Raw genomic sequence first — 11,036 nt, 5'->3', positions numbered from 1 at the left:
CACGTCCAAGAAGGTATTTCTTGTAATTGGTGCTCAACGGGCTCGTGCATAGTTTGGGGATGGTGAGATTGCACATGTCGTACAAGGTGTTTGTGGCGCGGTTGAGGAGGCAAAGCTTGTACTTGTTTTGGATTTCCCAACACTTCATGGTGACCTTGTCCAGCTGCTCCATCATGTAATGCCCGGAGCGGAGGGGTGTCACACCCGTCACCACGGCCCGAACTTGTTCCTTGTCCATGTTGTCACTAACTAGCTTCTTGACATCTTCGAGTTTACCGAGTTCGTGCTCCTTCGCGACTTTAATGGCGCCTGTCGCCGCTTGTGATCCTTTGCAACTGCAAATGCAACATTGTTTAGAGAACCTCACACAATCCCAGGTATCTAAATTGAGACTTCTTCATTTACTATCGGTCATGGAAGCAATATAGAAATGTCTCTTTGTTAGAATTTGGCATACAAATCTCGTTGTTCACATTGTTATGTATACACACATGGAGAAAGAATATTCTTGTCCCATATGAATATGGGTTGATCTTGCGGGTGTTTCACCGCTTTAGCCATATCATTCATATCCCGACTCTGATTGTGTGTTCTTCATCTCGCCTTGAATCTACCAGTTTACTCTTGATCATCACATTAGTTTCCACATCATTGGCCAACAAACATTCGGAGGAATATCGACAACCACCACACGTCCATCGCCCATGACTACGTCATCAATAATGACCACTTCACCTTTTGACACTTTTACCGGAAGCAAGGCCGATACCTACTTCATCAAGGCTAAAGGTGGTGTGAGGTATCACTCCGTCACAAGCTTTGCCTTTCACCTTGCCATTATCTTCCTTAGCCATTCTACCCTTTGACATTTCGTTGATCCTATTGAGACTAGATATTTGAGTATTGCCATCATAGTGACATTTTCATCACATACATCATTGCTATCATTGCTATCTTGAGCATCATGTACATCTTCATCATCTTTATCGAAAAAATGTACATCTTCATCATATACATCATTGCTATCTTGAGCATCATATACATCTTCTGGTCTTCTTTGTACCACCTTGACAGTTAATGAGTAGATCGGAAGTTTCCCCGTAAAAAAAAGTAGTTTGCACATCACTTGGTATCTTGTGTACATGACTAAACTTATAGAGGATTTCTTTTCCATTTATTTAGAGTAGAATTAGGAGAATTTATGCACGGACGTGTTCGTCTCAGTTCATGTGTACAGCCGATTTCCTCTGCATCATGTGGTGAGAGGCCAGAGGGTACAGCTACTCAGTCCCTGTGCAGGGTGAAGCTGTCGTACACCTTGCCGTCGCTGGACCGCCGGTACTCAAACTGGAGCGACCTGGCGTCGGACGCCGTGAGCTTGCCGAACCCGTAGTCCATCTCCCGGTACACGCTCCAGGGCGGGGCGACGGCGGTGAAGTTGCTCAGGTGGCTGCCGCCGCCCCCGACGACGACGTGGACGGTGCCGTGCCCGTCCGGCACGCACCTCTCCTCGTAGACGGGGCACGTCCGCTCGTACTGGTGGACGTGGCCGTAGAAGGCGACGTCCACCCGGTGGCGCCGCCACAGCCCCTCCAGGCTCTGCCGCGCCATGGGCTCCGCGAACTCCCCGTCGAAGCCGTAGAAGAAGCCCGAGGAGTAGCCGAGGACACGGTGCGCGATGAAGACCAGCCATGGCTGCTTCGCCCGGTCCACCGTGCCCAGGCAGCGGTCCAAGAACATGTACTGCTCCGTGCCCTCCTGCCAGTCGTGCTCGCTGTCCGCCACGCAGAACCGGAACATCCCGTAGTCCATGGAGTACCAGAAGTTGTCCCTCTTCTCCGTCGGCGCGTAGTACATGGTCTCGGCCGGCACCCCGCACTCCCCGCCGGAGTCCGTGCCGTTGTACAGCGACCCGCTGTTGGGGAAATCTCGCTCGTGGTTCCCGCTGCAACGTCCATCAATCACATAATCAAAGTTATTAATTACTGGAGTGCGAACTGACTCGTGAAATGATTCTAGATCATGAATCTGAAAGAACCGGATGAAGATGCAGACCTTGCGATCATGTAGGGTACTCGAGAGGTGATTGGCTCGACCTGCTGCGTGAACTGATCCCACTGCGACAGATAGCCGTTGGCGTAGGAGATGTCGCCGATGTGGAACACGATGTCGGTCTTGTCGAGGTCCCTGATGAGCGCGTCGGTGGTGTTGAGTGACGCAGGCTGGTAATTCTGGTACTCGTTGCTTCCATCCCTCTCGTCCTATAATAAACCAGCGCAGCATGTTAGTTCAGACGGACCATGCGTTTGGCACACCTAAAATGTGTATGATCATGTATGAAGTAATAATTCAACACTTTGCCTAGAACAATCTGAATTAATCTGTATGTGCTGTGATATGTTTACCTTTCCCATGTCGCCAAAAATAACGACCCTCTGCGACGACTTTTGCCCGGGATAAGGAGGTGCTCTGAAGGATTTGGGCTTTCCCCATACAACTTTTTCATTATGGAGCGTATGTCCAATTTTGTAGTAGTATCTGCAAGAGAGAAACTGCATTGTCAGACCAGTATTTTCTCATAACTGAGACAACTCTTTGTACGACATAGGGCTGGAATTTACTGTTTCTCCGGCGACAGATTCTTGAGGAAAGCTGTGTGTATGAAGCCTGGATCCCTCCAACCAACACTACGAGCAGGCTCTCCTGCACAACCAAAAGTACAGATCAGGTAAGAAACATCGAGAACCATGGTCATGACTGACAAGTGGAACCAGTTCAAACCAAATCAGGGCTGCACAACGTCGCAATTCTAAAATTGCAAGTAGTCTTTGATAGGTATCATACCACATAGGCTCTCACGACCAAAGGTGACGGTGTCAGCTGCTGCGTGCACGGGATGGCTCCCTTTCATGCCCCATTCAACGAAGGGGTGCGCCTCACTGATGCCATAGCCGCTTGTCCATGTGACAGTCATCTAGCATGGCATAGCAGAAGCCCACGGCTCAGTGAAGTTCCAACAGCAAATATAAACGGAACCAACAATCGACATGAAGTGCCAGCAAAACCCCACCTGGTTCCATGTTTTCCCGAGCGCTAGACGTGGGTAAACCGGGGCTTTCGGGTTCGCAAAGGCGATCCTGTCCGACACCGCGACGAGCGTTGGCTGCACACCATGTATTAGATGAAGTCATTGTGTTGTTATGAATGACGGAGAGTGGATAGCATAGCAGGATGTGATGTGTTGGTAGGAGTAACTCACATTTGAGAGTCCGCCGGTGAAGAATCCGAAGGAGAAATCCTGGCGCTGGTTGATCAACTGGAACCTGAGAGCCCCTGTCGCTGACCTGTTATAACCTGACGAGTAGTTTGCAAACTGATACTGAAACCAACCAAAATAAAAGCAATTCAATCAAGTTATGTAAAACTCTGAAGAATGCGAAGATTGCTCTGCTCAATGTACTACTATATGTAAAGGACCTTTATCGGCGCGGAGCATATGGCAGGGCCAGGGCCCGACCCATGGGAACCAGGGCATGTGGACGCGCTGCAGGAAAGAGCAAGAAGTAATCAGATGAGGGACACCACTTGGTTCATCACTCGGTCGGAGCACAGTTGAAAATCTGGACATTCAGAAAACGAAAATGTACTAGAGTAGAGTAGCTCGTACGTACTTGAAATTGGAAGGGGAGAATACCCCGATCCAGTCGCCGTCGCTTGCGCGTGGTATTTTGAATTCTACGGTCACCCAAGCCGTATCTTCGCCCTGTCGTCCACACCATCGCGTTAGATTTTTTTTTTTTGTTGCGCGGCAAAATAAAAAAGCAAGGACCAAAAAAAAAACACGGTCAACGGGAATCATACTGCGTAGCATATTCCATGGTATGTACTACCATCAGTTTGATTTGGCGGCAGTCGGCACGCGCCGTGTGAAGGCAGAGCGATAAGAGTGGGCGCACGTCAACAGTGGAGGAACCATCCCCCTCGGTTCATGGGTTGACTTGACTTGGATAATGGACATTGGACACCCATGATGGATGGATCGATCTTCCGCTGGAATGCCGCCACCCACCGCGAGCTTTGGCACTTTGTCCCGAGGCGATTGGGAGGACGGAGGATGCATGCACCTGCACGGGCACGGTCCGTCGAGAAAACGGCCGGCCGGCCGGCAAAGCAAGAACCCCACGCCAGGACCAGGACGCTGACAACTGGCCGCTTGTACGCAGCGTGCAATGTGCGTAGGGCGGGAATGAAAGCGACATGCTTGAACGCTAGCTCCGGCGTCAGCTTGCGAGGGTTGAGCTCAGCCGGCCGCGCAGGACGGCGAGGGTTGAGTTATTCTGGGAGTTTCAGGGTGAAATTCACTGGCGGAGTTTTCTCAATGATCGGATCAGTAGTGAACCAAATACGCGGACATGTTCGCTACAGTTTTCTGAAAGAGCTACAGCGTGCTAGAGCTGAAGCAGGCGCTGCCTGCCTGCCTGCCGGTCTGAAGAACTTTTAGAACTGCACTATGTCTGCATCTCATGGAGTGGGGTAATCAGAGGTGCGAGCTTGGTCCGTGCTACGGTCGCTACTGCTGCTGCTAGGTCGAGCTAAAAAGGCCAATGGAAAGGAAAGTCTGAAGGTGCTGCGTGCGTACCCGCGAGCCGAGGAGGTTGGGCGACGCGCGCACGGCGGCGGAGGCGTCCAGCGCGACGCGGGCGCGGTGGATGGCGATCCGCGAGAGCGGGTGCACGCCGTGCCCCTCGGCGCCTCCGCCCCAACACGCGGCGACGGCGACGGCGAGAAGGAGCAGGCGCGAGGCGTGGCGGAGGTTGCCTCCTCCTCTCATGTCTGCCTGCTTTGCTTGCTCGCTCTTGTGTCTGAGCAGGGAGGGAACGGGGGCCGGCTTTCCTTTCTTTTGTGGATGGAAGGAAGGAGCACGCGACAGGAGACACGGCGAGGCGACTGCGCGTGCGTGAGAGAGGGGGCGGGTCGACATGGTGTTGACTCTGCAATACGTGGATTCCCCGTCTTGTGTATTTAATTTAATCGGAGCAGAGGACATTCGCGGTGATGCGTCCACACCACACACCAGAGATTGTCAAGAGGGCTACTGCACTTTGCAAATCCGACCTCCTATGTATTTATGGCATCCCATATGTGTTGTTCTCCTTAAATACGAACTATCAAATCCACACACGGCAACGTCAAGCATAAATGACAAATGCTGATGCTAAAAATACAGAGTTCTTACATAAAATTTATTTTAAATTCACAACTCAAACGTTAACTCTTTGGTTTTCATTTGTGAGCCCACGTATGCTCCACAAGATCACTTAGTAGCTGCGTGTGCATCTGATGATCTCCAAGATTTCAATGCATATGCGGAAAGTTCATAAGCTGGTTTGCAATCTGGATCTTCCGAGATTCGGACTGGTTCTCCAGACGCTTCAAAACCATTGGTTTACGCTACACCATCACCCTTATTATTGATAATCATATTGTGCAAAATAAAGACAACGGGTCATCGGCTGTCACAAAGTTTCTGATTCCCACATCATTACAGCTTCACGAACAATTCCCCAATGAGCTTGAAGACCATATTCGAATGCCCTCTACACGCCCTTCCTAGTTGCTTCCTGCATTGTTGCATAGTGGCTTTGTTTGTTGTCTTCTGGTTCAGATATGGTCTTTACCAACGTCGCCCACTGAGGATAGATATGCCATGTTGTAGTCACGGTCGTTGATCGTGTAGTTGCACGGCGGTGATTTTTCCATTACAAAGCCTCCTGAACACAGAAGATCGTTGGAGCACGTTGATATCGTTGTGAGAACCCGACATCGCAAAGAAAGCATACCAAATCCATAAGTAATGTGATGCCACTGCTTCCAGTAAGATGGTGCCCTCTTTGGTGTGACCTCGATACATTACACGCAAACCTTTGGGGCATTTCCTCCATTGCCAATCATGTAAATCAATTGATCCGAGCATTCCTGAAAACCCTCTTGCCTCTCCAATAGCCAACAACGTTTCTTTGTCTTGCACATCTGGTTCTCTCAGATACTCTGCTCCAAGCACATGCACAATGGCGCGGGCAAGCCTGACAGTAGTCTTCAGGCATGTGCTCTCCCCCATCTGAACCATCTCACCAACAGCACCGGCTGTAGTACCAAGTGCAAGCATACTCAGAGCACCCCTGTCTTTCTGCTTAGCAGAGAAAGAGATTGGCCGCAACAATCACTTATGAGTTTGAAGTAGTCATCGTGTGCCTACACTCCCTCTACAATGCGCAAAAACAATGGTTTACGCATACAAAAACGACAAAGAAACCATGGATCATTCGAAAAAGTTGGGTCTAGAGCAAAGTAGTCCCTGTATAGTAGTCGTGCTACGGATACCCTATCCCGATCGATCACTATTCTCCCTTTCATTGAGCCCTTAAAGTTGAGAATATGCTCCACCTGCCGGCCTGTTTCCTCTTGCATGCTCATGAGCATGAGCATGTCCACTTCTTCGTCTAAATCCGACAAATCAAAGAACTCATCTTCAATTATTTTATCAAGCTCCGTCGGTCCATAATCGTCGTTCGACAAAGTAGTGGAACCTCTCATTTTCCCTATAAATAAAAAAATAGTTCGGAGAATGTTCGACCACATAGAGTGCAACGGGCAGCCGGAGAGTTGTTGGGCGTACTGCGGTGGCGTCCGGACCGGCAAAGATGTCCGCGGCGACGAGCACGGTAAAGAGGACTGTAGTGCCGGTGCTAGCGGCACCGAGGCTCAGAACGACATCGAAGCAAGGGTGGTGGTGGAGCTATAAGACGTCTAATGCGGAGGAGGAAGAAGAGATGAGAGAGCAAATGGTATCGGTAGGGCCAGGGGATGGATTTGGTACAATTTGTGGTAGGGTCAGCATGTCGGGTCTGACGTGGCGGATGCGCCCAGGCCTCCCTTATATCCACCTCATATTTGGACTGGATATGAGGGGTGTTGGTCAGCCCTACCGTTTGAGGCACCCATTTGAGTCGGTTTCTTTTACCGGTCGTTCAGTGATCGGGGTGTCCGCCCGACTGTAGATGCTCAAATGCTCGAGGACGCATTTGGGCGTGTCTGCGGGCAGTGACTGGTCACACCTTAAATTTTCTCTTTTGCAATTGGATACCTCATACTTGAAATGTTAAATTCGTACAAAACATGGAAAAGAGGAAAAACCTACATACTACATAGATCAACTAATAGCCTAGACTACCCTAGTCCTAGTCGGAGATGTCCACGATCTCCGTGCCTAGCTCTAGGCACATGGGCGGCACTGATGCGGCTTGAAGCTACGTCGATATTTCCTCAAAGAGGAAGGGATGATGCAGCACAGCGACGGTAGGTATTTCCCTCAGTGATGAAACCAAGGTTATCGAACCAGTAGGAGAACCAAGCAACACAATGTAAACAACCCCTGCACATAAATAATAACCACTCGCAACCCGATGTGTTAAAGGGGTTGTCAATCCCTTTCGGGTAACGGCACCATAAATTGGTGCGTGGACGGGATAAAGATGTAATAGATTAAATAAATAAATCGCAAATAAAATAAAGTGCAGCAAAGTATTTTTGTATTTTTAGTTTAATAGATCTGAAAATAAAAGGCAAATAAAATAGATCGCAAAGGCAAATAATATGAGAAAGAGACCCGGGGGCCGTAGGTTTCACTAGTGGCTTCTCTCGAGAAAAATAGCAAACGATGGATGAACAAATTACTTGTACGGAGTATGACTAATAAGCTTCACCCGTGGGGTTTAGCCTTCAACAGCCACGTATCAGCTGGCAATAGGCGAAATTTCTGCACGTCAAACTGACAATTCAGGGCATAGTCCATTGTTCAGTTGTGAAGAAATCTAATAATGTTGCTCTAGGTGGAAGTTCAACTTAACAGTCTTCACTGAAAATTCTGGTATATCAAACATTGTTTGGAACAGTTGACAAATTTATGTGCCTCGAGATCTGATGAGGGATTGTTGTATCATAGATGGGCTCTATGCCCATATAAACAATGATTCCTGTTTAATTTTGAGGCCCATGTAGGTATATGGTAGGTGGTGTGAAGTTTAGTACCCCCATGCTAGTTGAGAAGGGTTGAGACCCTTTTATAAGAGCTGCTCTACAACTTGCCATTGGGACGTTGGGAAGAAGAATGGTACACACGCGCTCCTCCTCATCCGCCACCCGCCTCACCCCGATGCACGCGAGCCGCGGATTGTGGGAATGAGCCGAGCTGAAGCTTATTTTTGCCTGTCGGGAACGGATTAATTAATCTGGGATTAATTAACGAGTCGCTAACAGACGCGCCACACTCCGAGACTTTGGACCTTGGGCTGGTTGTGCAACCCTTCTCCGGGAACGACGACCCCCTTCCCGGGAGTGTGTCGATTCGGTCGTGGGCCGATGACTCCCTTTCCGGGAGTCCGACGACTCGATTGTGGGCCGATGACTCCCTTGCCAGGAGTGCGTTGACTCGGTCGTGGGCTTCGGCCCAGGCCCATGACTTCCTACCCGACGACCTATATAAAAAGGCACTAACCAGTGAAGTGACTTAGTTCGGTTCACTCTCACTCCCTCTTGCTTAAACCTAGCCGTCATCTACTGTTCCTCACTCTGAGCTGCTCCGGCGATCCCATCCCGATGACTGTGTGGACGGTTGGTCGGGAGAGCAGGTGCCTCCGAAACCCTGTCGTTTGAGATCCTGCCCACAAGAACGGCAATAAGGTTTCTGGAGAGCGTCTCGACCCGACTGCTCCCGATCCGTCCCCATCTCTGTCCGCCTCTGCTTACACTACTTCCCCTGCATCGACACCATGGTTGACGGCGCCGCCGCCAAGAAGAAGGCCACGGACGACGCCGAGGTTGCTGCCGCTGCCACCGCGTTGGTCTGGCCAATCGGAGGGTATGAACTGTTCATCCCTCATTTACTCGTACATGTGCTAGCCGTATATGTTCTAGTCATAAATAGTTTGATTCTATGTACAGTACGTGCTAGTATGCTTAGGTATCGATACAAGATGCACGATGTATCTGCAATGTTTATTATTTACTTGTGGATTAGATTAGTCGGAAAAGTGCTAATATTTTCAACACTGAACCAGTCGGAGAGGAGCGCTTGCACATTCATGACGTGGGTTAGGATACGTCATAGTTTGGTTCGATGAGTATTAAATTTTCGCGCGAGAGAGGCACAGACGTGGTCGACTAATGAATTATGAATGTACTGTATGTAGGTTCATGCATGTGCTGGAGTGTCTACGCGCGTATCTTATACTACTTTACCGATCTCTACTCCTAATGGAGCAGTTGATAGGCTCCGCCAGTTAATTTTCGTCCTACCACTTTCGTCCGATTTTTTTTCATAGGTTAACTTTCATAGATTTTTTTTCGTCGTTTTTTCGTTTGGTTTATTTTTGTCTCACCTTCCATTATTATATCCTCACGGTGATTTTTTTCACTCTCCCGTTAAAAACTTTCTTAATATTTGCAAACTTTCCTAACCATGCATGTCACAAATGGGCAGGTATTGATATCACGTTACAAACAATAAAACCCATTTTCATGGAAATCAATTCAAATCCTAATTTCCTAACACACTGATTCTTACCTTTTCTAATCTCTACTCGGTTGGTAGGCATGTCACAAACGGGCAGGTATTGATATCACGTTACAAACAATAAAACCCATTTTCATGGAAATCTCTACTTCTAATGGAGTAGTTGGTAGTCTTCGCCGGTCAATTTTCGTCCCATCATTTTCATCCGGTTTTTTTTCGTAGGTTAACCTTCGTAGATTGTTTTTCGTCGTTTTTTTCGTCTAGTTTATTTTTGTCTCACCTTTCATTATTATATCCTCACGGTGATTTTTTCACTCTCTCATTAAAAACTTTCTTAACATTTGCAAACTTTCCTAACCATGCATGTCACAAATGGGCAGGTATTGATATCACGTTACAAACAATAAAACCCATTTTCATGGAAATCAATTCAAATCCTAATTTCCTAACACATTGATTCTTACCTTTTCTAATCTCTACTCGGTTGGTAGGCATGTCACAAACAGGCAGATATTGATATCACGTTACAAACAATAAAACCCATTTTCATGGAAATCAATTCAAATCCTAACTTTCCTAACACGTTGATTCTTACCTTTTCTGATCTCTACTCAGTTGGTAGGTGGTATCTTCGCTTCCTACTCCCAAACCTCGATCGCACAATCCTCGAGGATTCCCCACGATTCTGCACGCACAAAAGAAACAAGCAAGAAAAACCAGCGTGACTGAAACCTACGAACCTATGTACCTCTTCCTCCCCAGCCGCGAAGCGATGCCGGCCGGCCGCCACCCATCGCGTGTGCCTAGGGTTCTCGATGGAGCCTGTGGCCTCCATGTCGTCGGCGAATAGGCGAAGGGCGGCCTCAGAGGCCCTGGAGCTGCAGCTACGGCGGAGGACGCTCGAGACCATGCTGGAGCAGTGCGGTTATCGAGAAGATGTTCAGGAGTGCGAGGACGGGAATCCGGGCTAGGGGCGGACGGCTGGGCGGCGACATCAGCGACGGGGAGGGGTCACCCCCGGTGCCGGGGTTGGCGTATCCGAGGGCAGTCCACGGTGGCTGCGGCGAGGGTGGGCTCATATCCCGTTCATGGAGCTCTCCCGGCACCGCCGCCCCGTTTCCCATCTCTTCCTGATCCGCGGCCGCACCATCGTCTCCTATCTCTCCCTGAAGTCACGATACTGGTGGTTGCCAGGGGCTCGATCCAATGAAACGCAGGATGGTCGGACACTCCAGTGCGGATGCTTGCAAGGGCGTGCTGGCCCTCGCTTGGAAGGGGATGAGACTGTCAGGAAGTTAGCTTGGTTGGCGAGAGACCAGGCGCAAGATGTGGTGGAGTGGAGACGACGGAGGTTATGGTTGGTGCGGAGATCACGTGCCAGCTGCTGGGAGGATCACGATGATGGCCTGTGTGCATTCCAGGCATTGGGCTGGGTAGCAATGCAGGATGGCTATGCGACTTCCAT

At 49.4% G+C, this 11,036-nt stretch overlaps 1 protein-coding gene across 1 annotated transcript; it reads right to left on the bottom strand.

The window, feature by feature from the left end:
- Positions 1–955: 955 nt before the first annotated feature.
- Positions 956–4,954, bottom strand: LOC125509891 (putative inactive purple acid phosphatase 27). The gene is made up of 10 exons (XM_048674915.2): positions 4,640–4,954; positions 3,672–3,763; positions 3,478–3,544; positions 3,260–3,379; positions 3,071–3,163; positions 2,845–2,974; positions 2,622–2,703; positions 2,406–2,538; positions 2,056–2,261; positions 956–1,945 (listed from the first exon to the last, which is right to left on the bottom strand). The coding sequence occupies exons 1-10, from the start codon at positions 4,829–4,831 to the stop codon at positions 1,285–1,287; spliced, it is 1,776 nt and encodes a 591-aa protein (XP_048530872.1). The 5' UTR covers positions 4,832–4,954; the 3' UTR covers positions 956–1,284.
- Positions 4,955–11,036: the final 6,082 nt, after the last annotated feature.

Source organism: Triticum urartu, chromosome 5A (assembly GCF_056163025.1).
Source record: "Triticum urartu cultivar PI428250 chromosome 5A, HENAU_Tu73, whole genome shotgun sequence".
In the NCBI taxonomy this organism is placed as follows: Eukaryota; Viridiplantae; Streptophyta; class Magnoliopsida; order Poales; family Poaceae; genus Triticum; species Triticum urartu.
This window is presented reverse-complemented; position numbering and strand designations above follow the sequence as displayed.

What these genes read in the sequence shown, in the direction of transcription:
- LOC125509891 (XM_048674915.2), bottom strand. Translation starts at nt 4,831, where the DNA reads ATGAGAGGAGGAGGCAACCTCCGCCACGCCTCGCGCCTGCTCCTTCTC. An exon ending in CCAACCTCCTCGGCTCGCGG is followed by an intron (nt 3,764 to 4,639) that starts GTACGCACGCAG and finishes TGTGGACGACAG; the next exon opens with GGCGAAGATACGGCTTGGGT. An exon ending in GTACCCTACATGATCGCAAG is followed by an intron (nt 1,946 to 2,055) that starts GTCTGCATCTTC and finishes TGGACGTTGCAG; the next exon opens with CGGGAACCACGAGCGAGATT.